Genomic DNA, 24,513 nt, shown 5'->3' on the forward strand with positions numbered 1-24,513 from the left:
TATTTTGGGTAGATTTGGCAATTTTCATGTATTCATTTCAACAAGTGGAGGGGGAACGGGGAATACATGCAATGCTCTCCTTCTTCCTTCCTTTCAGCAAAACTGTGTGCATGTTTCTTCAGTGCGCAACCATCCATGAGTGGCAATGTCACCATGAGAGAACCAAGTGTTCACAATGCATAAAAAAGTGCCATACGGGTGTAGATTCTGTGTGCATGTTCAGCTGAACAAAATGGTAGGGGCTACCAGGAACAATATTACACAAGTGGCCCATTCCTATCCATCTTTCTACAAATTCAGCTGGGTGCATTTTCTTTCACTAGAGGTCGTTAATAGTAGAAACATTATAGACAGCATAAGGTAAGTTTGTTGTTGTGTTGTTTATTCGTTTAGTCGCTTCCGACTCTTCGTGACTTCATGGACCAGCCCACGCCACAGCTTCTTGTCGGTCGTCAACACCCCCAGCTCCCCCAGGGACGAGTCTGTCACCTCTAGAATATCATCCATCCACCTTGCCCTTGGTCGGCCCCTCTTCCTTTTGCCTTCCACTCTCCCTAGCATCAGCATCTTCTCCAGGGTGTCCTGTCTTCTCATTATGTGGCCAAAGTATTTCAGTTTTGCCTTTAATATCATTCCCTCAAGTGAGCAGTCTGGCTTTATTTCCTGGAGGATGGACTGGTTTGATCTTCTTGCAGTCCAAGGCACTCTCAGAATTTTCCTCCAACACCACAGTTCAAAAGCATCGATCTTCCTTCGCTCAGCCTTCCTTATGGTCCAGCTCTCGCAGCCATATGTTACTACAGGGAACACCATTGCTTTAACTATGCGGGCCTTTGTTGTCAGTGTGATGTCTCTGCTCTTAACTATTTTATCGAGATTTGTCATTCCTCTTCTCCCAAGGATTAAGCGTCTTCTGATTTCCTGACTGCAGTCAGCATCTGCAGTAATCTTTGCACCTAGGAATACAAAGTCTTTCACTGCTTCTACATTTTCTCCCTCTATTTGCCAGTTATCAATCAAGCTGGTTGCCATAATCTTGGTTTTTTTGAGGTTTAGCTGCAAACCAGCTTTTGCACTTTCTTCTTTCACCTTCATCATAAGGCTCCTCAGTTCCTCTTCACTTTCAGCCATCAAAGTGGTATCATCTGCATATCTGAGATTGTTAATGTTTCTTCCAGAGATTTTAACTCCAGCCTTGGATTCCTCAAGCCCAGCTTGTTGCATGATGTGTTCTGCATACAAGTTGAATAGGTAGGGTGAGAGTATACAGCCCTGCCGTACTCCTTTCCCAATCTTAAACCAGTCCGTTGTTCCGTGGTCTGTTCTTACTGTTGCTACTTGGTCGTTATACAGATTCTTCAGGAGGCATACAAGATGACTTGGTATCCCCATACCACTAAGAACTTGCCACAATTTGTTATGGTCCACACAGTCAAAGGCTTTAGAATAGTCAATAAAACAGAAATAGATGTTTTTCTGAAACTCCCTGGCTTTTTCCATTATCCAGCGGATATTGGCAATTTGGTCTCTAGTTCCTCTGCCTTTTCTAAACCCAGCTTGCACATCTGGCAATTCTCGCTCCATGAACTGCTGAAGTCTACCTTGCAGGATCTTGAGCATTACCTTACTGGCATGTGAAATGAGTGCCACTGTTCGATAGTTTGAACATTCTTTAGTGTTTCCCTTTTTTGGTATGGGGATATAAGTTGATTTTTTCCAATCTGATGGCCATTCTTGTGTTTTCCAAATTTGCTGGCATATAGCATGCATTACCTTGACAGCATCATCTTGCAAGATTTTGAACAGTTCAGCTGGGATGCCGTCGTCTCCTGCTGCCTTGTTATTAGCAATGCTTCTTAAGGCCCACTCAACCTCACTCTTCAGGATGTCTGGCTCTAGCTCACTGACCACACCGTCAAAGCTATCCCCGATATTGTTATCCTTCCTATACAGGTCTTCTGTATATTCTTGCCACCTTTTCTTGATCTCTTCTTCTGTTAGGTCCTTGCGATCTTTGTTTTTGATCATACCCATTTTGGCCTGGAATTTACCTCCAATGTTTCTAATTTTCTGGAAGAGGTCTCTTGTCCTTCTCTATTGTCTTCTTCCACTTCTGCGCATTGCTTGTTTAAAAATAATTCCTTATCTCTTCTGGCTAACCTCTGGAATTTTGCATTTAATTGGGCATATCTCCCCCTATCACTGTTGCCTTTTGCTTTCCTTCTTTCTTGGGCTACTTCTAGTGTCTCAGCAGACAGCCATTTTGCCTTCTTGGTTTTCTCTTTCTTTGGGATGTATTTTGTTGCCGCCTCCTGAACAATGCTGCCAACTTTTGTCCAGAGTTCTTCTGGGACCCTATCTACTAAGTCCAGTCCCTTAAATCTATTCTTCACCTCCACTGCATATTCCTTAGGAATATTAGTGAGCTCATATCTAGCTGATCTGTGGGTCTTCCCTAATCTCTTGAGTCTGATCCTAAATTGTGCAAGAAGAAGTTCGTGATCTGAACTACAGTCAGCTCCAGGCCTTGTTTTTACTGACTGTACAGATGTCCGCCACCTTTGGCTGCAAAGGATGTAATCAATCTGATTTCGGTGTTGTCCATCTGGTGAAGTCCATGTATAAAGCCATCTCTTAGGTTGTTGGAAGAGAGTGTTTGTTATGCAGAGTGAATTGTCTTGGCAAAATTCTATCAGCCTATGTCCTGCTTCATTTTGTTCACCCAGGCCATACTTACCTGTAATTCGAGGTGTCATTTGACTGCCCACCTTAGCATTCCAGTCTCCTGTGATGAAAATAACATCTCTTTTAGGCATGTTGTCCAGTAGGTGCTGCAGATCCTCATAGAACTGCTCTACTTCAGCTTCTTCAGCATCTGTGGTTGGGGCGTATATTTGGATCACTGTGATGTTAGATGGCTTGCCCTGAATTCGAATTGAGATCATTCTGTCATTTTTTGGGTTGTATCCAAGCACTGCTTTAGCCACTTTACTATTAATTATGAAGGCTACTCCATTTCTTCTGTGGTCCTCTTGTCCACAGTAGTAGATCTGGTGGTCATTTGATGTGAAGTGGCCCATTCCAGTCCATTTCAGTTCACTGACGCCCAGAATGTCTATCTTTAATCTTGACATCTCACCAATAACCACATCCAATTTGCCCTGGCTCATAGATCTTACATTCCAGGTTCCAATGGTGTGTTGATCCTTAGAACATCGGATTTGCCGTTCACCACCAGCATCGTCGGCCGCTAGCCGTCCTTTCGGCTTTGAGCTAGCTGCATCATCACGTCTGGGCCTAGTTGAGCAAATCCTCTGTTCCTCCCCAGTAGCATTTTGACCATCTTCCGACCTGGGGGGTCTCATCTTCTGATGGTATACCGACATATCTCTGGTTGTACTGATCCATTTAGTTTTCATGGCAAGAATACTGGGGGTGGGTTGCCATTACCTTCCCCAGGGATCGCATTTAGCCTGACCTCTCTGTCATGACCTTCCCGTCTTGGGTGGCCCTTCACGGTTTAGCTCATGGCATCATTGAGGTGCTCAAGCTCCAGCACCACAACAAGGTAACGATCCTTTGCTGAAGAAGGTAAGTTAGAATAATCTAATTTGAGCTACTTTTACATGTTTTGATTACTGTAAAACGAATGCCAAAATTAGTAATTTCCATGCTAGCAATTTATAGCTTCTTCAATAGTCATCCAACTATCGTTGTGCCAAAATATTTGTAATGCATACAAGCTTTATATCACATAACAGGTGATGCTTTGAAGATATTATAAAAGTATAGTTTGAAAATAACAAGTTATTAGAATTGGCATTAACAATAATTTATCTATTCTACATTTTTCATATTTTAGCATGCCATACAAACTAGCACGAAAATGGTTCAAATGAACTTTTCATGGGCTCTATGAAAACCAGCATCTTTTCAATCTGATCTAATTTAGATCAAGCCAGTGACAAGATTTCACTCAGTTTCAAGGAGTGCTAGATAAGTGGTTTCTGAAAGACTCTGAGGACTTAACTGCTCATGAATACATCTGATCCATTTGGTAATTTAGTATTACATTGGATGGCTGATAGAAAACACTTGAAAACTATTATGTAAATGCAAAGTTTTAAGTGCAAAAATTCTAGTGCAGCCATATTTGCTCCAAAGGAAAGACAACATTTGGAAAGCCTCTTGCAACTGCAACCAAGCTTGGCTTTTCCTTGTTCCTGTGCAAAAGTCTGCTGATTTACCCCACTCCTTAACAGACAAGATGGAGAAGCTGGTCACCAAGGTATTTGGGCCTCTTTGAGAATGGCAGTATAGTGGCTAAAGGGTTGGATTAGAACTGGGAATACTCAGGTTCAAGTCTACCATCAGCCATGGAAGCTTGCATGGGGACTTTGCTCACTCTCTGCTCAACCTTCCTCACTGGATTAGATTTATGGAGCTAAAAGTGAAAGGAGACCCCCATGTAACTCTTAAAGGAAAGGTGGAAGCAAATCTAATTAATAATAATTGCTTATGGTGAAGGAGGAGGAGGAGGAGGAGGAGGAGGAGGAGGGTAGGTAGAGGCACTGAAGCCACAGGAACTGAGCGTAGTCTCTGCTGAGAAGAGGCAGACCTGGAGGGGAAGTCAGATGCCTGAGTACAGACGGTTTGCTGAGACAAGTGAAGAAAGGGTCTTTGTTACTGGATGAAGACCGCAAGGCAACAAATGAATCACAAGGTGCAGCCAGAAGATTTTTTTTAAATGCTGGATTTCAAATTCCATGGATAGAACCAAAATGTATTTGTTGAAGGGAGTTGATGAAAGGCACTAGCACTAATAAAGCATAAGGGAATAAAAACTATTAATCAGTCATTATTCTTATCATATATGGATTACAGTACCTGATATTACAGAGAGAGAGGTAGGGAATACAAGTGCCTATCCTACATAGCATATAGTCTATATAGCATCCTGCCATTTCCTGCTTTCCTGATGGCAATTTATACCTTTCTTAGGCTCCAAGGCTGCACTCCTGATACACTAATTAGTTGATTCAAGTGCCATGAAGTCAGGCTTGACCCTGCTGAATGCATGGACAAATGCTCACCACCTCAAATTGTCTCTACTAATAGCCTCTGGTTCTTCCAATGAAAGTCCTATAATCTGTTGGAAAGAGTCGAGTCACAGAGTATGCCCTTTGCCTGTTCCTAGAGAAGAAGCCTGGTGAGGCAGCATATTGAAGGCCGCCTGGACCAACTAGTTATTCTGTTTATATTTTATGTCTTTTTGCCTTTGAAAGAATTGTAAGCAGTATGAATATTAGGGTAGTGGAAGAAAGTGACAATGTGAATGATAAGAACCTTCCAGTAGAACTGGACAAAACACAGTTGTTTTCTTGAACGACCAATACCTTATATAAAGAGCCTTTATGGGAAGAGGACAGATAACTGAAGGGGTGGTTGGCACCTTGAGGGGGCCAATGATGACACCGTTATCCACCATCTTGGACTCTATATCTTGCATTTTTATATTTATGTATTTATATTTATATTGTATTTATTTTAATGATATTTTAATCTTTTATTTTTAACTACTTGTAAACTGCCCAGAGTCATCGTAATATGAGATGGGCAGGGAATAAGTATGATAAATAAATAAATAATCTGTTTGATTTACTGGGATTCTATGCACAGCATGAGCAAATCCGCTTCCCTTTAAAAAAAATTTGTAGATGCATACACATAAAACAAGCCTTTCTTTTCCAGTCTCCTAGCTGATGTTGTAACTAGGAATTCATCACCTTTTAGTATGTAGCATTCAAAAGCATACTGACAGATCTCTTACAAAACTCTTACTGATCAGTCCAATTCAGTAGGTTCTTAAACTGCCATTATTTTGCTAGTCTAAGTTTTTAGGAAACAATACTATAATAATTATCTTAAGCAGGATTCATGCAATGCACGTTTCAATGCATGGGTTGAATGCCACCACTTCTGCTGGAGTACTTAATACAGCATATCAAGAAAGGATATGAGCAAGGTCTTCATCATAGCTACAGACTGCTAACTGAAGTTGGTCTTCCAAGAATATCAGCTTCTTGCTTATTCTTTCACATTTTTCACTGAGTTCTGTAGAAAGCATTTCAAATTCCTGTAAGTAGATTAAAAAATATGAAAAGGAAATGGTTGTCAAACTTTTGGTTCTCATTACCATAATTGAAGGTGATGTCAAACTTTGATTTTATTTATTTATTTACTTATTTATTTATACAAATTTATATGGCTGCCCAACTCACCCATGGTGACTCCAGGCAGCTTACATAATTAAAATCCACAATACAAAAACCCATGAACCCCCCACCCCCCTACAGCGGCCACAAACACAATCAAATCAGCCATGTCATTGGCTCCATCTCAACCTGGGGTCCCCAGGCCCACTGACAGAACCACGTCTTCAGGGCCTTCAGGAAAAGTATCAAGGTGGGGGCCAATCTGATCTCCGGGGGAATGATATTCCATAGGGAGGCAAATAAAATACTATGGCAGAGGTCTAGCCTCAAATACATGTCAAAGTGAGCTAGCTGGGAAAGTATGCTAAGGAGGACTATTTCAAAGAAGTAATCTCTCTCTATATATATATATATATGTGTTTGTGTGTGTTTGTGTGTGTGTGTAATAATTGGACCAATGGATTTGTTCCACACATATCTAGCTGAAATTTTATGCAACAGGAGATTAAGCCTTCGTTCTTATTAAGGTGGTAAAGTTGTTTCTAGACTATACAGTTTGGTAATTTAGAAGCTGGTGCTTGATCTCCAACTAATGCAGCAAGAAGTGTTGCTGCAAATTCAATTCCATGGTTGCCACACTAAATTATTATGATAGCTCTGCTCATTGGAACTGTTGAGAGTCAAAGCAACTCTTACGTATGTCTATGGAAATATAATGTAATTTGTGATTTGGGGAAATATGACAAAGCATCAATTTCACACAAAACAGTCTGACATTTTCCTTGGTTCTCTTCACATTTAATTATTCTCTGTATTATTAATAAGAAACAAGTAGGTTGGATACAACAGTCTCACAATCTAATTATTAGACTTCCTGACAGTTTTGTACTGCCCCCCCAAATGATATAACTGTTTTTCACTCTTCTTTTAGGTACGTCTTCCACTTTAAACATAATTGCTATAAATAATAATACAACTTGACTATTCATGGCAAACATTTAAAGGAAGGGAGGAAAGGAGGAAATCATTTGATTTTGCAGGAGGCACCAATGTTCAGAAAGAAAACTTTTGCCTTCTGAATCACTAAAATGGTTCCTACAGACCTTTATAATAATTGTATTTATCTGCCCCATAAAATTCTATTAAAAGATAGGTTTACATTAAGTGTCAGTGTGGCATAGGCTTTTAACAACATGGGCAATCAGACTGAAGAAAGGAGGGAGAATCTCCAAATATTGGTTGTAAATGTCCTTGAGTATCTCTGAATGAAAGACAACAATGAACAACTCATCCCTCAAGCTGATAAATTGTTATTCAATACCCAGCAGGATTCTGAATATTTTATTGGAGAAAAATACCTGAGCAATTTACAAGATTGGGAAGCTATTAGAAAATACCTTTATGACTGGCAAGCTCTGTCAGCACTGTAAGTGTTGCTCTCTTACAGATTTACAAGGCAATCACTCATGAAATTATTTATTTTCTTTGTTTTGAAAATACACATCTCCAACTGGATTACTGATTATCAAGAAGCATACCCATCTCAGAAGGTTATTGAAGGGGCTTGCTATCGTATTCATTAAAAAGCTGGATTTTGATAGCTGTCTTCCTAACCGTTTAGGAAGCCTTAAGCTTAGCTCAAGTCTACAAAATAATAACACTGATGAAAAAATATATTTAAGAATATGCTCTATCCAGATCTATTACTTGAACCAAATAGTGGATATTGGTGGGGAAAGCTTTCAGCTAAACTCATAAATGCACATTTAACAGTGAACGTAATGAAAACAAGTATCACCCATCCAATTTCCTCTCTGAGGACTTCACCAGGGTAGAACCATTATAATTCAAAATAAGCAGAGCAATGTTTTGTTTTTTGTAAGTATAGAAACTAAGCTGCACTTCCAGGGTTGATTTATTGAGTGCTTTAGTTGAATCTAACCAAACTGCCCCACTATAACTAGAGGCTCTTAGTATTGCAGAGTCCTTCTATCCAGGAAGGGTAGATATCCAGGGAGGGATATCCTCATCAGCAGAGGAAATTACAGCAGATTAGAAACAACATCTTCCAACAAAATGGATACCCACTCAACTTTATAAAGAAGTTGATAGCCTGACCACTCAAACCACTACAGCACAACCAACACAAGCTACAAAAAGAATAACACTGCCGTACATCAGAAACATCTCAGAAACAACAAATAGACTATTACAACTACACAGTATCACCGTAGCACAGAAAACCAACTAAAGCCCTCCAAAACATTTTAAGTAAACCAAAAGACCCAGTAGCCCAAGAAGAAAAAAACAGGAGTCATCTACAACATACAGTGTAAGGACTGTAGCAGCCTATGTAGGACAGACAGGCAGAAGCCTAGCAGAGCACATCCATGAACACCAACTAGCAGTCAGGGGACACAATAAAAACTCCTTAATCTCACAACACATGGGCAGACTCAACCACAGTTTCAACTGGGAAACTGTGAGCATACTAGACCAGGATAAATCCAAAAATGCTAGGGAATTCCTAGAAGCTTGGCACTCAGATACATCAGCCATCACTAGACATATAGAGATAAACCGCATTTATACACCATTCAAAAGAGACAATAAAAAAGGTAAGAAGGAAACAAAAAGACCAGAATACATCCTGTCCAGCAGCTAACACCCAAATAAGAAGGAATTAACACCAGACAAACAATCAAGCAGAAAATACCCTAATCAAGGAACTACCAATGAGACAAACAAACAAGCAGACAATCAAGTGGAAAGCAATGCCCTGATCAAGGAACTGTCAAGGAGACAAACAAGCAAGCAGACAAACAAGCAAGTGGAAAACAATACCCTAAAGCAATCAAGCAGACAAACAATCAAGCAGAAAACAATACCCTGATCAATGAACTACCAAGGAGAAACCAGACCCTCACCAACACTGGCAGGGCAAGCTACTTATATAAACAGGGAGATAATCCCACACTCACTAGCACTGGTGGTGTTACCTAGTTGGGTAATAGAACATCTGCAAGCAAACAACCAAGCTCAGAGAACACCAAGGACTCCACAGTTCAACCCTTAGTTGCATATATTCTCTTCTATTGACTTTTAATATATATGGTTATTGGTCAGACTGATTGCAATCACAGTAGAGACAGCCAAAATTGATTTGAAAATGTTAGTTGCTATAAACAAAGTTAGATATTGTAAAATTATGACCTTTTGAAAAAGTCTATCATCCTCATAACTTCCCTCTACCAAGCCCAAATCACCAATACTTGAGCCTAGTGCTTAAATCTCAGATTATACAAGAGTATATAACCTGTGTTCAAATCTCTGCTAGCCAAGCAGTTTTTTGGATGACTTGAATCAGATCAACAACTGGATACAACTGAATCACAAACCAGCCTTAGACAGAATTTGTGTTTACCACGAATACATCTTCAGTACTTTGATCTTTCTTACTTGCACATTTGCTAAATCAGATGGAGTTTCTCTCACATGTCATCCAAACCAAAGATCATGACTTGTTGCTCACTTTACAAACTAAGATTTTAAATCATGTCTCTTTCTTACTCATGAATCTTGGCTTGTTTTGGAGTTACACATCAAGACCTCTGAGTAAAACTGCATTGTATTCAAATCCTTCCTAGTATTAGTATTTTATTTATTTTAAAGATGGTGCTTGCAACAAGGAACAGAGTCAGAGCAAACAAGTTCCATGTATAAATGCCTAATTTATATAATAATTTTCTACTCCTGATTAAGCATTTTGTGCAAATTCAGCCATTACAGTTCCGCTAAGAACCGATGGGAATATAAAATATAGTTCATCTAAATTCCCTGGAAGAAAAATATGATATAAAAGCAAATAAGGAATAATAAATAAAAACTTGTATATTAAGGAGGAAGAAACACATTATTTCAAATTTAATTGGAAACAAAAAATAGGCATATTAGGCGAAATAATGATATGAACCTATACACACACAAATTCATACACATACATACGTTTTTTTAAAAAAATGCAATTAAAAATACAATGCATAATTAATTATGACTTTGGCCTGGAATGCATGACTCATTAAGGTTGGGAGTTTATCCCAGTTTCCTCCTGAAAATCATTTCCTACCATCTGCGTTCTCTCCCTCCCTCTCTCTCTCAATCTGTCTGTCTGTCTGTCTGTCTGTCTTTACTGTAATAGTCCTTTTGTGTATAAATAGAAGTTAGATAAAGGCGGGTCACTGGGGAGATCCAGACCAAGAGTAGGAACTCTAAAGATACTTCCCACCCCACCCCTGCAAATTAAAAGTGACCAAATGAAGCCCACTTCATGGAATGTGTGAAATTCTCTTCTAAAGGTACCTTTGCTGTGACAATTCCATATTTTTTTAATAACTGGGAGATAATCTTTTTAATTAGAATCATTTTATTTATTTACAGATTTACACAGATTTAACCAACTAAATTAACAGACCAAAACTCATGCAAAATAGGAAATAGCTCAAATAAAAAGGTAATTGTTTTATGTCTTTATGCCACCCTTATGATTCATTCTCTTTAAAAGTAACATAAAACCTCTCACTGTAACTTCAAAAAGTGGAGAAGTAAAATGCCTCTCTATGCCTAATGTCATTGCTAATATTTTTAGCTGCCTGATCTACTAATTATATATAAAAACTAGTGACACTGAAACTACTTTAAACATTTCCTGGATGCAATTCTGCTTTGCAGACAGGGTATGTTCAGAAGAAAAAAAAGTTCCTTGCCAGCACGTTAGCCAAACAGCAGCCCTAAAGCTGGCAGGTTGGCCTACTGTGAAAAGCAACTAGCTGTTGCTGTGGAAGCTCTTCTCGTCTCTTCTATTAATTAAAAATAATATTTTTAAACTGAACAGTCTGAGGAAGTAAAACTCTGCTTCCTTGAGGGAGCCTAATATACCATAGTAAAGCTGAATCCCTACTTTTATGAGGAAGACAGGCTTCCAGGCCTTCCTGGTTTTACAGCATATGGCCTCCTTGCAATAAACTATAGGAAACTGTAGACAAGCACAGAAAAACTGTTCGTAGCAAAAGGAAGATGCTATCTGCTTTCCACAAGATAGTGGACTTTTATCTCTTTCCCTTTCACATGGACTATAAGATGGTCCCTAGGACTGGAGGAGGCAATACGTTCTGACTTCCCAGTGGGGAGCCTGACTTCAAAATAGGCCACTCTGAGTGGTCTAGAAGAGGTCCAATTTGAAACAGGCCTCTTCTGTGGGTTCAGAAAGAACCCATTTTGAGTCAGATCACCTCTTGTGCACTCAACATGATCCATTTTGAAGTAAAAAGGGCCCATTTCAGGGTTGGCCCATTATAGAAAGTTTTGCACACCCCTATTCCTCTTGATGAGAGGTGGTCTTAATGGCTTCCATTCTCTTTTCTTAAAAAGACTCAGAGATAGATATTAAGGTGCTTGCTAGACAAAAGAATAGCTTAGGCTCTTTCTGCAGATGATATATACTCTTCTATTCAAAGGGATGGAACGGCAATATACTAAAAAAGGACACTGTTGTATGAGCTCACCTAAAATTCTATTAATAAGATTTCCCACGACTGCTGTGGACAGATCTGACAGTGCCAGCTTTTTTGGGGCGCAGACAGGCTTTTTCTGATGCCCTGGAGCGTTTTCATGGACCGAAAATGCTCAGATTCATCCCATTTGCATTCCAGAATGTCACCTCATAGCCTGAGGATCATCAACAGTGTTGGCGCTAATCCAGTAAGAGAAGACAGGAGTCGGGGATGCCATCATTTCCAGACTGCACTGTAGCCTTAAAGGGACATTAGGTCAAGCCACCCCATCTCTAAATCACCCAATTTATATATTTTTAAGTTGTACTGTAAGAGAGACTCTCTACAAGAAAAAGAAGCAAACTCTCTTGGTGCTTATCGTTATTTCTGGATTAATTTTAAAATCTTTTTTTAAAGTTCTGCTTATTTCCCATTTAAATACTAAGGAGGACTGAGAACAAATAATCATTTCCCCACTATTATTTTTTTATCTAATTTGAAGGATTTAACATTTTCCTACCCATTGAATCTGCCGTTTTGAGTTTTCATTTTTTGTTTACTTTCCTTGGAAGCCACAGCTGCTGGTTAACATACTTCCTTTTTCGTCAATTACTCTCGGAAGTCTTCCATTAACCCATTAGCTCCTATCTTCGTGAGTAAAGTATCTAGGGGGTGCCATAATCCACTGCCTGAAACATGGAAGAGTTTAAGATTTTCTCAGAGCTGCATTCTGAGCTTCATTGTGATTTCAAACAGATTTTTCATGACACCCTGCAAGCTATTCTGCAAGATATTCAGGAGATTGTAGAAAATATCAGTTTTAAAATGTGTCAGCTGGCTGAGGATGTTCTGGAGGAAGAGGGAGATGTCTTTACTGACAATGAGATTGGACTCTTTGATGAAATGCCAGGCGGCGAATACACTTTGGTGTTGAAGGGGTTAAGACACCTTGACTTGCAAGATACTGACAGGCTTGTTTTCCTGAGGGGATGTTTTGGGAAAGAAATGGCTCTGTTCTGTGGGAGGCTTTCTGCTGAGAAGTCTGAGTTCCTAAGGGGGGCAGTTGGGCTGTTTGATTTCTCTACAAAAAATGCCTTGTGTGTAATATGGAGACAAATAAACGCTCCGATATATTTCAATGTCAGATAAAGAATTAAGAATATGTATTTGGTTTGATATTAAGGCTTATATGATTTCATTTTTCTTTAATGATTTGGATTAAGATTTATTACATTGCAAGAATTAAGAATATGTATTTGGTTTGATATTAAGGCTTATATGATTATGTTTCTCTTTAATGATTTAGATTATAATTTAAATGTTTTTATAATTTGATTTTTACTATAAGGATTAAGAATATTATTATTTGGATTGATATTGAGGCTTGTATGATTCTTTTTTGTAATGTTTTGGATTAAGATTTATAGGATTGCCTTTAAAGTTTGTTTGATCTTTTAAGATTTATAAGATACAATAAAAATTGTTTGGTTTTAGGTTCAATAGGGTTAAGATTGTTATAGCATTATTAAGTATAAAAGTAGACAATTTAAATGTTTTTATAATTTGATTTTTATTATAGTGATCAGAAATGTATAGAATAGTGGTAGGAAGGAAATACTTAAATGTTGTTTTCTGGGTGGGGGAGCTGATTTGGAGGTTTATATATTTTCTTACTTTTTATATATATAAGGGGAAGAGCAATGGTGTTTAGTGATTTTTATAATGTACCAATGGAATAATTTATAGAAATAATGCAATCTTGGTTTGATATAGAGTAAGGGACTGATTATGGAAATTGTTGTATATTCTTGTTTTTGGAAGTCAGAAGTCATCTATTTATATAATCTTCAAAACATCTTTTTTCATCTTGTGTTTTTCTCACTTTTTAAGTTTTTTTCTTTTGTAGTTGTTTTCTTTTTTGTAGTTATCGTTGCTTTAAACTTAATAAAATTCTTATAATAAAAGAATTAAGGGATAGCCAGGAAATGTCTATATGTGCCAAAGGAGATAGACACTGAGCAAGGTTCTAGATGCAACATCATGAAAGGACATAGTGACTGGCCAAAAGATGAAAAAATACAGGAAACTTTGAACTGGATCAACAAAATAATGAAAGAGTTATTTTAATTTTATTTAAAGATTTATATGGCCATCTGTTTCACATGAGTTGGATGACTGACAATTTGAAGAAATAAATTGTATGGGAAAAGAATTCTTCATTTATTGCCAGTACCAGTTCCAAGCAACTTCAGTGCAGTTTCCATACATGGACATTGCCAGATGAACAAGATCAGTATCAACAGACAACATACAATCCAGGGGGCTGCAGAGAATAGCTAAATCTGCTGAGATGGGTGGTGGGTAAACAGGAATTGAGATTTTGGAGAAAGACAGAAAGCTCATCCCAGGCCAGCTGGCTCCAGGTTAGTTTAACTAGTCCCAGCCCTACAGGTCGCCTAATGAGAGTGGATAGAATGGAGGGAAAGGACACTAGTTTTGGGGCAGAGGCAGAAAACTAGGTCAGAAACATATATAAGATTCCTACTCTGGGTGTGAGAAGGAAGGAGGGAGAATATTTGAAGCAGCAGGCCCAGGAGACCTTCACCACCCCGCATCAGACAGGCACCTGTGAGGGAGCAAGGGCATAAGGCTTTGGGCAAAAGAGGTATGCCAGCAAAATATCACCTGGAGATCTTAAAACCAGGAAAAATAAATGGAAGAGTTCCAGCTAAGATAGGAATGCTGAAGAGAAATGACAGAACGGATCTGATAGAAAGAAATGTGGTTAAAGGAAGATAGAAATAATATATTAAAACTGTTTAGAAACAATACTCTAGAATGACAGAAACAATTGTATGGAGAGAATGACGAAGAAGAACACAGCCATACACTGAGAGAGAAATGTGAAATGATCAAGCAGGTTTCAGAAACAGTTGAGGGTCACAAAATCAGATAATTGAGAGAACAAGAGAAATCAAGGAAGTTCACTGTTGCTTCACTGACTACAGCAAAATCTATATTGAGGCTAATAGGAAAACTATTCTTCTGAGGAATCTTTACAATGAGCAAGGAACTACGGTAAGGACTGAATTTGGTATTTCTCATGGTAATATTTGGTTGTGAAAGCTGAACAGATAGCAAAAGAAAGAAGATAGATGCCTTCAAATTATACATTTGAAAAAGGTTTCTATGAGTACTGTTGGTTGTAATAAAAACCAATCAATCTGTTCTGGGCCAAATAAAGGCTAATTGCTCCCTTGATCAGCAAGAAGGTCACATATTTTGGGAATGTGATGCAAGCAGATGATGGACTAGGAAAAACCATTATCTTTGGCAATGTTGAGAAAAATCGAAAAGGGGGAAGATAACAGATAATGCTGATACACAGCTTCAAATAAATTATTGGCCATATTGCTAAAGATAGGTAAAGATATCTTAGCATTAGTCCATGCAGTAGTCAGACATTAAAACTGATTAAATTGCATGTAACTCACTATACCAGGAAGTTCACTGAACAAAACCCTAATTCTGCTGTTTACCTCCTTCAGCACACCACTGTTCTATCAGATTCCTCTCTTCAGTAAATGTGTGGTACAAAGACACATCTTAATGCTGTATTATTTATTTATTGGATTTCTTTGCCACCAACTCCATTCAAACTCATGACGGCTATTGCTGTTATCATCATGATATCTTCACCATTTGCTTTTATACAATAAAACTGCTTTATTGTTTTAAAATGCTGAATTTATCATGATCATAGATTCTACTCTATGGCAAATTCCAGTGAATTTTGTGAAACTTAATTTTCATATATAGATATTCTGCTGTTTTATTATCTGATATCATATAGACAGAGACAGAGATAAAGATTCATATCTCCTGTATCTCCAGCTATGGTTGATCTCATGGCTGCTGCTCTCTAGTCCCCTCACAGATCCTCCAACAGCCATCAGATAAAAGTAGATCCCTAGGTTATCCCATCTTTTCTTTAAAAAAAAAAGAATAACTATAAAAGTCAAGATATGAAAAACCAACCAACAGGATCATACTTCTAGTCCCTCACCTATTAGAGTTGGGCTTGACATGATGCTGCTGCCTTGGAAATCTAGGTTCCCAAAACTGGTCTGAAAATTTCTGGAAAGAAAACTTCCTTTTATTTTTTGGAATATTTCTTCCACCCCCATCCTGAGCCCTCCAGACGACATCCACAAGGGCGACCAATGATGTCTCAGTACTCTACCCAGCCTGAAACCAGATTGAAAAGGGTCCAGATAGTCCACTTCATCCAGGGCCCTCTGTAGCTGAGCACCAACCACCTTCTCAATAACACTCCCTAAAAAGGGGAGGTTGAAGACTGGACAAAAGTTGTCTAACACTGTTGGTCTCTTAAGGGGGTGCAATACTGCCTCCTTCAAGGCAGGCGGAACCACCCCCTCCTGCAAAGAGGCATTAACCACCACTTGGACCCAACCAGATGGCAACTTCCAGGAGGAGTTGACCAACCAGGAGGGGTGTGACAGACGTGCATTAAGAAAATAATAATAATATGGTATTAAGCACCTATGCATGAAGCACCTATACAATAGTGAAGTGAGAACAAGTAATGGTGACATCATCCGCAGTATGACTATGCTTAACAGACCACTAAATAGCCAAGTATCTTATTAACAAATCCCTTTTCAATACAGGATTATGGATATTTAGATATTGACCTTCACTTCTTCTCAGTAAAGAATGCAATAAACATACAGTCTCAATACAATTGTTTGTACTATAAATACAGAAATAAAGGTACACAGTTCCTTAAACACTTTGCCCTTCATAGATTGGGTATCAAATCCCAGATCTAGGAGCTATTTTAATTTATAGAAATGTTCTGTGGAGTGCTGACAACAGCACTACAGCTGGCTAAGAGTAGCAAAGTATTGCAATATGCAATACAGCTTTCTTTGTGGAGAGGAATGAAAACCACCTCAAATCCTTTAAAGACTCTAGGCCTATTTAAGGCCATCTCTTTTTTCCCAGGGGTGAAAACTGGGTATTCATCCTGAAACATACTGTGTGCAGCACACAGTTGTTCAGTTGTTTCTCTTCTTGCCTCTCTCCCTTCCCCTGCCCCCTGCATAGCTTATGGCTTCACTTGCTGTCTTAAACTATCAGAAAACATTTTCCTAAAATGTGCTTTACACCGATAATGAAGGAAGAGGGCAGGCATTGAAGTCAACGAAGGAGAGGGAAGAATCCCAGATGCCAGCAATCAATCAATCAATCAATCAATCAATTTGGCCCATTGTGTTTCAGAAAATGTATTCCTTTTTCAAGGGCACTGTAGAAACAGAAAGAATACAAAAAAGGATACTAAGATAATTTCCAACTTACATAAATTATAATAATATTTATAAAAAGTTCAATTCTTATGTGCCTCAAATTCAGTAAAAGCCTAAAATGAAATAGCCTAAAGTTACAAATACTCCAGTCAAGGATGTAACAACACTGATAATACTGGTGTAAGGACAACATTTTGTATTCTGCATACTCAAATATTGTATAAATTTCCGACATTATAAAGATGAATCAAGAACATGTTCCAAGGTAGATTTGAACACAAAAATATTAAAATACAGCAAGGCAAAAGTATAAATCATTATAGAAACATATAACATTGTGAAACCCAAAACTAAAAATAAAAAGAACCCACACAATTGCATAATACTGTGAAGGTATTGACTGGTATTTGCTAAAAAAAAAAAAGGAAAACAAACTTGGTTTAATAGGAGAGTTGAAGTTCCTGAAAAATAAGTCACAGAACAAAATCACGGAAAGCAGAAAGTAAGAATCCTGTCTTCAACTTCCATGTTACCTATGGAGTAAGGATGTCTCACCTACAGTATTGCATTTGCTTTCATTTACTGCTTGGGCTTCATACATTCATCATGATTTTCTACTCCGTTACTTTTCTTCCACAGTTTAGGAACAAATCTGAATTCAGGCCCCAAAGTTCTGCTACATGGGCTGGGTGTTAAATTCTTTTCCCTGTGATGTGATTTGCTTCAGGTCTGAACCAGAGCCTCTGCTACAGCCCTGAAGAAGGATAGGGTGGTAGGGAGGTTTAAGTCTTCCCTGTCCTAATATTGTGGAACACGGGCTTTGCAGGTAGATGATCCATAAGCATCCAGAAGGTGAAGACCTACAGATATATATTCCTAAGCCAATTTTCTGCTTTTTTTATAGCACAAGATATGAAGGAAGCCATGCTATTCTTTGCTCCAATAATGGGACAGAGCCTTTGCAGCCTAAAGAGACTTCTTTTCACTCAGTTAAATGGGAACTGCTAAATAATCATTATATTTTTCATTAAACTAACCACAATAACAAAATAGACCTCTGGATTATATCTTACTTTAAAAAGAAATCCACTTTGCAAAACTTAGTTATCAAATATTTTATTATTTTTAAAAAAATAATTAGAAATAGTACCTTTCCTTTTGGTTACCTCTTCTATTTTAATTCTCTATTGCAGAATACCAAAAAGAATTGCCAATGGGTCAAATTAATGTCCAACTATGGGGGGGGGGGGCTTTTTCCCATTCTCACAAAAATTCTGTGGAGGGATTAGTTTTATGAAATCTTCCAATTTTCTGGTTTATCAGATTCTAAATCTCTTGGAGAAGCGCTATTCCCAGTACAGTATGTCCTTCCTTTCCTTGGGCAAATGTTTCTTTCCATTTTTCTCAGTTTCCCAGCATTGCAAATCTGCAAATCTGCAGATTATAAATAGAATGAGAGAGAGGGAAAATGGCTTACCTTAGGGAAAAAAGTCAAATTCCCCAGCATCACTTCTCCAACCTTCATAATTAGCAGTTGCTAGCTATCAAAACAGAATAAAAATATGCTGCTAGAGATTCTAATTGTAATTCCAAATTAGTTGGAGATTCTTTTCTGTTCTTTTTTCTTTTTCCTATTATCTATTTTTTAATTTTATATATATATATATATATATATATATATTAATTCATTTATATATATATGAATTTTCATGCACTTTTTTGCCACAAATATACATATTTGCAATTTTACCTAATACACAGTTTTTGCCAGCAATTTCTCCTAATGTAATATATTTTGGTACATGATTTACATGCATTATTTGCAGATATATACGCATATAGGATTTTCCTAATATTTATTTTATTTTTAATTGACAAACAGTATTATAAAGTTTGGCCACCTATGAAATTTCAGTTAAGTGAGGTTTAGTTTTTCCATTGTTTCAAAAATGTGAAATTATCTAAGGTCCTGTACAAATACAAACTAAACAATTTCTCTCCTATTCCTACTCCAACCCTGTATCTCAACAAAAACAGTGACTACAATGTTCAAAACATTCTTAAAGGTGCACTGCACTTTCATACAATGTGCTTTTGGGAAATATTTATATGTAAAATCACAACAGCATATCAACTTTATATCATCATAGTCTATGCATTCAATTTTTTTTGCCTGATTACATGGCCTTTTTAATGACTTTATTCTCACGAACATGCTCCTTTAGATTTTTTTTAATTTTTAATTAAGAATTCTGAAAAGAGGATAAAGAGGCTGAGAGTTCTAGTCCCGATGTCATGAGTACTGATGGTGAGCAGGAGGGGGCCCCTATCCAGGGGGGAAAACGCATGCGTAGTACTGAGGAGTTGAGCAGCCATTCAAAGAGACACAGAACAGATCTGCCTTGACTTTTGGGGTTTATCTGTCTGGGTTTTTCTCACGCTTCTTCAGTTTGTTAGGATTTTCTGTCTAATGTAGCAGTAATAAAACACTAGAGACCTATTCCTCGTCTCAGCGTGGTTCCTGACTTTTAGGACACCCGCCTTAGGCCTGAGAGCCGGCTGGGTGACGTTGGGCCAGTCACTCTCTCTCTCAGCCCAACCCACCTCACAGGGTGGCTGTTGTGGGGGAAAGAGGAGGAGGAAGGAGTATTAGGTACGTTTGCCACCTTGAGTTATTAAAGGCAGGATAGAAAATAAATAAATAAATATTAACAAGAACTAATATAAAGAAAAGAAAGAATAGAAAAAAGACAAAAAGACAAAAGTGCGAAAAGGAAGAATGAAAAGAAGTAGAAAGAAGTAGCTTCTGATTTTCTTTGCAGCAAATAAAAGTACAATTACCTTTTACCCTATGGTTCCAAAAAGAACAACTCTCTTTTTTCCACTATCTATTTTTTCTAATAATCAAAGCCATAAATCATAAGTTCATTTTCTTCTGTTTCATGCAAAAAGTCTATAAGGGGTTTCCAGTTAGTGACACGCTCCTTTAGATTCCTCAGGGACTTCTTGGACAGCACTGCTAAGGGTGGGTGATGATAGTGAAAAAGAGTCAAAACATTTCTCACTAGACAGTAAAATATTTAGACAAAAATGAATATTTAATGTGCATGGAATCATGTTCATTTGCAAATTCCTGGAACCATCCTCTGACAGCCTCTTAATGAGAAAGTTAAACAGAGTTTCAAGGACTTTTGCAAGGGAAATACTTAATTATCTAATCACAGATTTAGGGTATCAGTTCATGAAGGCAAGGAAATCTTAGAATGCTCTCAACGTAAAATGAACCCTCAGTACTACTGTGTCCATATTGGAGAGCTCTGCCATGTACATATTCTATACATCCTTTCAAAATAAACATGATCAGGAAAAAGTTCAGGCTCTACTGAACAAACTATGGAAAATGTGTAAAGTATATATCCTTCATGATATATGTACATTTTTAAATTTTTAATATAAAAACATGCCCAGCTTTTGAATTCGGTGGCGATTGAAGCACTTGGATCTCCCAGCACCACTTCTCCAGTCCCTGTCATTGGTAGGTGTTAGCTACACACAGAGATATGTACCCTGCATATCTCTGCATGTAGCTATTTCCACCACCTATCTACCTAGATTCCTGGGATCCATATATATATAATTTTGCACTCCCTAAGAATGGTAAATTAAGTTGTCCTATCATACCATGAAGACAGAAAATAAGCGCACTGGAATTAATACTACTTCAATTAACCAGGAATTGTGGACCACAAAAACCTTCTAGGAAAATCCAACTACTGTTATCTTGTTCTGTTTTTGGCACCCAGGATGCTTGCAATGTATTCTTCCATGTTCTACTATTAGGCACCATTCATTCATTCATTCATTCGTGCATGCATGCATGCGTGCATTCATCATATTTATATAGCTGCCCATCTCACAAAATGTGACCCTGGGTGACTTGCAAGATTGTTGTCAGCCCTTCTAGGTAAACCAGACATGAAACGTGACTAGATGAACTAATTCTACTTTATTGTAAGGCTACATTTACAGAATCTTGCAAGTCTGAAAGTACAAATCTCCCACCCTCCCTATTTATTGCTTGAGCAGTCAGGGTGGGTCTTTCCTAAGTTTCCACTGTAGATTGTTACCCTCTTATAGACTTCCTTTTCTTTTATCTGATCGTTCGCTAGGCAGCATCTCTTCCCTCTGTTCTCCAAGGTCACCCTCACATTCCATCACATCCATGGTAATCAGGGCATGATCTGATCATGACAAAGGGGTCATTGAACGCTCCCCAGTTCCAGATCACGTTGTTGCTGCTCTGACAGTGTGAGAAAGGGGGGATAGCGTTGTTGTTTTTGCAGGTGAGGGACTTGCTTTCTCTGTAACTTGCTAACTGAAGCTTGCTTTCTAGTAGCTAGAATTGCTTGACCGTATATTAAGGATGTGGAATATGTGGTCAAGGGAACAGAAGATAATATCTCTATGCTGACAGGTGTTAAGGAAAGAAGCTGCCTAACTGATGCTGAAAATATGCTCAACACCAGTTCTAGCGAACTTTGTGGTCAGACACGACCCTGACCTACTTACTCCAAGGGGGCTAGCTACCTTATAAGGAAAAGAACAAATAAGGGACTTGGGGAGGTAAAACGTGAGGAATGGGAGATATAAACAAAAGCGGGACTTCCTGCAAAATCTAAGGCGTCTCGGATAGGCTGAGAACTCCCAAGTACCTATCCAATGGGGAACAGGAGGAGGGATTTCACCTGCTGGGGGTAGGGAATAATACTGCATGCTTTGTGTGAAGGGGTGTGGCTATTTTGGCTGGGCACCCATCCTTGCAAGAACGTTAATAAAATCTTTTTGCTGCTTCTCAAGACTTTGTCAAATTTATTCCGGAAGGGACTTTTCCCACAACTGGGGGCTCGTCTCGGATCCAAAAGTCTTCAGACTTCTGGGCACTGCCCTTACGGATGGGAAGGCATGCCCCACTGATTTCAGTGGTCCTGCTCCAGAACAGTGGTCTGAGGTCTCTGAATGACAGAGGATCCCAGGGAAACTAAACCTATTTGAGAGTAGCAAAAAGACATTGAGAAAAAGGTAACCGGACCTATAACTGTGGTGACCAGTCAGATCTCGTGCATGAGCCAAAGATAAGGAAAAGTGGGACTATAAGTACTTACCTTGGTGGTCAGGACCAGGGAAGGAAAATTGGACTTAAGTACTTCCCTGGTTGGACATTCTGTGAGGGTGGGACCCTCTATAAGACTTTGAAAGTGAATGGATGAGACATACAAGGGTGTACGAAGTGATTCTGGAGTCTGGATCTGCAGTTCTGTTCTCCCGTGAGGGAAACAGTCAGAGAAGGACTAAGTGTTGGTTAACGGGTGAAAGTCAAAGTCTCAGGACAGACAGAATGGGGAATAGGAAATCTAGGCTTAGTGGGGAGACGGGGTCTCCGAGAAATAAGGACTCCAGGAAAGGTAGTCTGGGAACATTCCTCCAGATAGTCCTTTAGGAGTGTTGTTGTTTATTCATTTAGTCGCTTCTGACTCTTCGTGACTTCATGGACCAGCCCACGCCAGAGCTTCCTGTCGGTGGTCAACACCCCCAGCTCCCCCAGGGACGAGTCCGTCACCTCTAGAATATCATCCATCCACCTTGCCCTTGGTCGGCCCCTCTTCCTTTTGCCCTCCTCTCTCCCTAGCATCAGCATCTTCTCCAGGGTGTCCTGTCTTCTCATTATGTGGCCAAAGTATTTCAGTTTTGCCTTTAATATCATTCCCTCAAGTGAGCAGTCTGGCTTTATTTCCTGGAGGATGGACTGGTTTGATCTTCTTGCAGTCCAAGGCACTCTCAGAATTTTCTTCCAACACCACAGTTCAAAAGCATCTATCTTCCTTCCTTCCTTTAGGAGTAATGTTGAAAAATTGGAAACACGTGTCTTGTACAAGGGATAAGGATAAGAAGAAAATGATACAGTACTGTTGTTTTGTGTGGACTAAAGAACCTATAAAAGGAACAGCTGTTTGGTGGCCCAAGTTTGGATCTTGAGAAGACTGGGTGAAACAAGCAGTCATGTTCGTCGTTCCAATGTTGCTGGTACATTGTAATGTTTCGCATGTCATTTCGCTGATACATGTTTCATCTGGGAAGGGAGGAGGATTCAATCTCATGGGGTTGTTATCTGTTGGCTGCTGGGTTGGAATGTGTTTGGGTTACCTCATGTGTTCAAGGTTACTTTCCCAGGACATCAGTAGAAACGGTTACCAGCACCTGGGGGGGTGGGGGGGAGTTTGCAATGCCAGGGCGAGGGGAGGAATTACATTTTGAGCCGAGGGTTTTTAGTTTGTATTTGGCGCACTTTTACTCATTCTCAGCTTTCTCTGTATTTGCATACTATTCTTCTAATAAATCAGATACCATTAAGTACCTGCTTGTGAGTCTGAGTCTATTGGGATAGGCAATCATTACATAAAGCTGAGAATCCAAAAAAATTTTTCCGTTAGCCCCATTCCAGATTTATTTTGTGAGGGGAAGTGCTAGCGATGAGCAAGCCAAATCCACAAACCGTGGAAAGTGAGGAATCAAGCGAGGGGGAACCCGACTCTAAAGTAATAAGAACGGAGAGAGTCCCTCCTTGAGAGACTTCAGAAGTTTGGGAGGGGTCGAGCTTCAGCCTAGGAGACGAGGAGGTTGGAGGTAAAAGAGCCCCTGAACCGACCGGCGAGTCACCAGGCGAGTTGCTCACCTGGGATGAGACACAGGGAACCCTACCAGGGACGTCAAGAACGTCTTGGAAGCAGCGGTACCCGTTGTCCCCAACCGTGGTGAGGCAGGAGGGAAAGGAGGATTCCCAAACCCCTGATCGTATAAAACTGGTGGAGGCTAAATTGGAGTCCTTAGAATTTATGTTTCGGAAAATGTCCATGGACTGGGGTCCACGGGAGAGGAGGAGAGAGGAGTCCAGTCATAGGTATTCGACTCCTTCTTCGCCCCCACCTTCCCCGGAGGAAAGGAGTAGGACCCGGCACCGAGAGGAAGAGTGCCAAGGGTGAGAATTTCAAGGTCCCCTCCTTGAGAGCGGAGATCCTTGGGGGCTAGGAGGAAGCCCGACCGTCCAGCTGTGGCGAAGGGACCACCCGGAGTGGGGGTAAAGGACTTTACCGTTAAATTTGATGGAGATCCAACTAAGCTGTCATTCTTCCTTACCAATGCAAGGAGTTATATGGATGAATGGGAACAGTGTTTCTGCTCAGAAAGAGCCAAGATTAATGCCATTGCCACTAAGCTCAAGGGGCAGGCGGCCGATTGGTACGTGCAGTTATGTCAATCGGAGGCCCCTGAGCTGGAGGAGTTTGAGGAATTCCTGTGGGCGTTAAAATTACACTTTGAAGACCCGTTAGCTAAGGAAAGAGCAAAACGGGCATTGAGGGAGCT

General features: G+C 39.3%; 1 protein-coding gene across 2 annotated transcripts in view; it reads right to left on the reverse strand.

Annotated features, from left to right (window-relative positions):
- Nucleotides 1–5,658: 5,658 nt before the first annotated feature.
- DISC1 (DISC1 scaffold protein) overlaps nt 5,659–24,513 on the reverse strand; it is a 158,587-nt gene continuing 139,732 nt past the window's right edge. For both annotated transcript variants that reach the window (XM_063307009.1, XM_063307017.1), the window contains one exon: nt 5,659–6,136. In XM_063307009.1, the coding sequence (XP_063163079.1) occupies nt 6,005–6,136 (132 nt within the window). In that variant the 3' untranslated portion in view covers nt 5,659–6,004. The remainder of the gene's footprint in view (nt 6,137–24,513) is intronic.

This window comes from Candoia aspera, chromosome 1, assembly GCF_035149785.1.
Source record: "Candoia aspera isolate rCanAsp1 chromosome 1, rCanAsp1.hap2, whole genome shotgun sequence".
Taxonomy (NCBI): Eukaryota; Metazoa; Chordata; class Lepidosauria; order Squamata; family Boidae; genus Candoia; species Candoia aspera.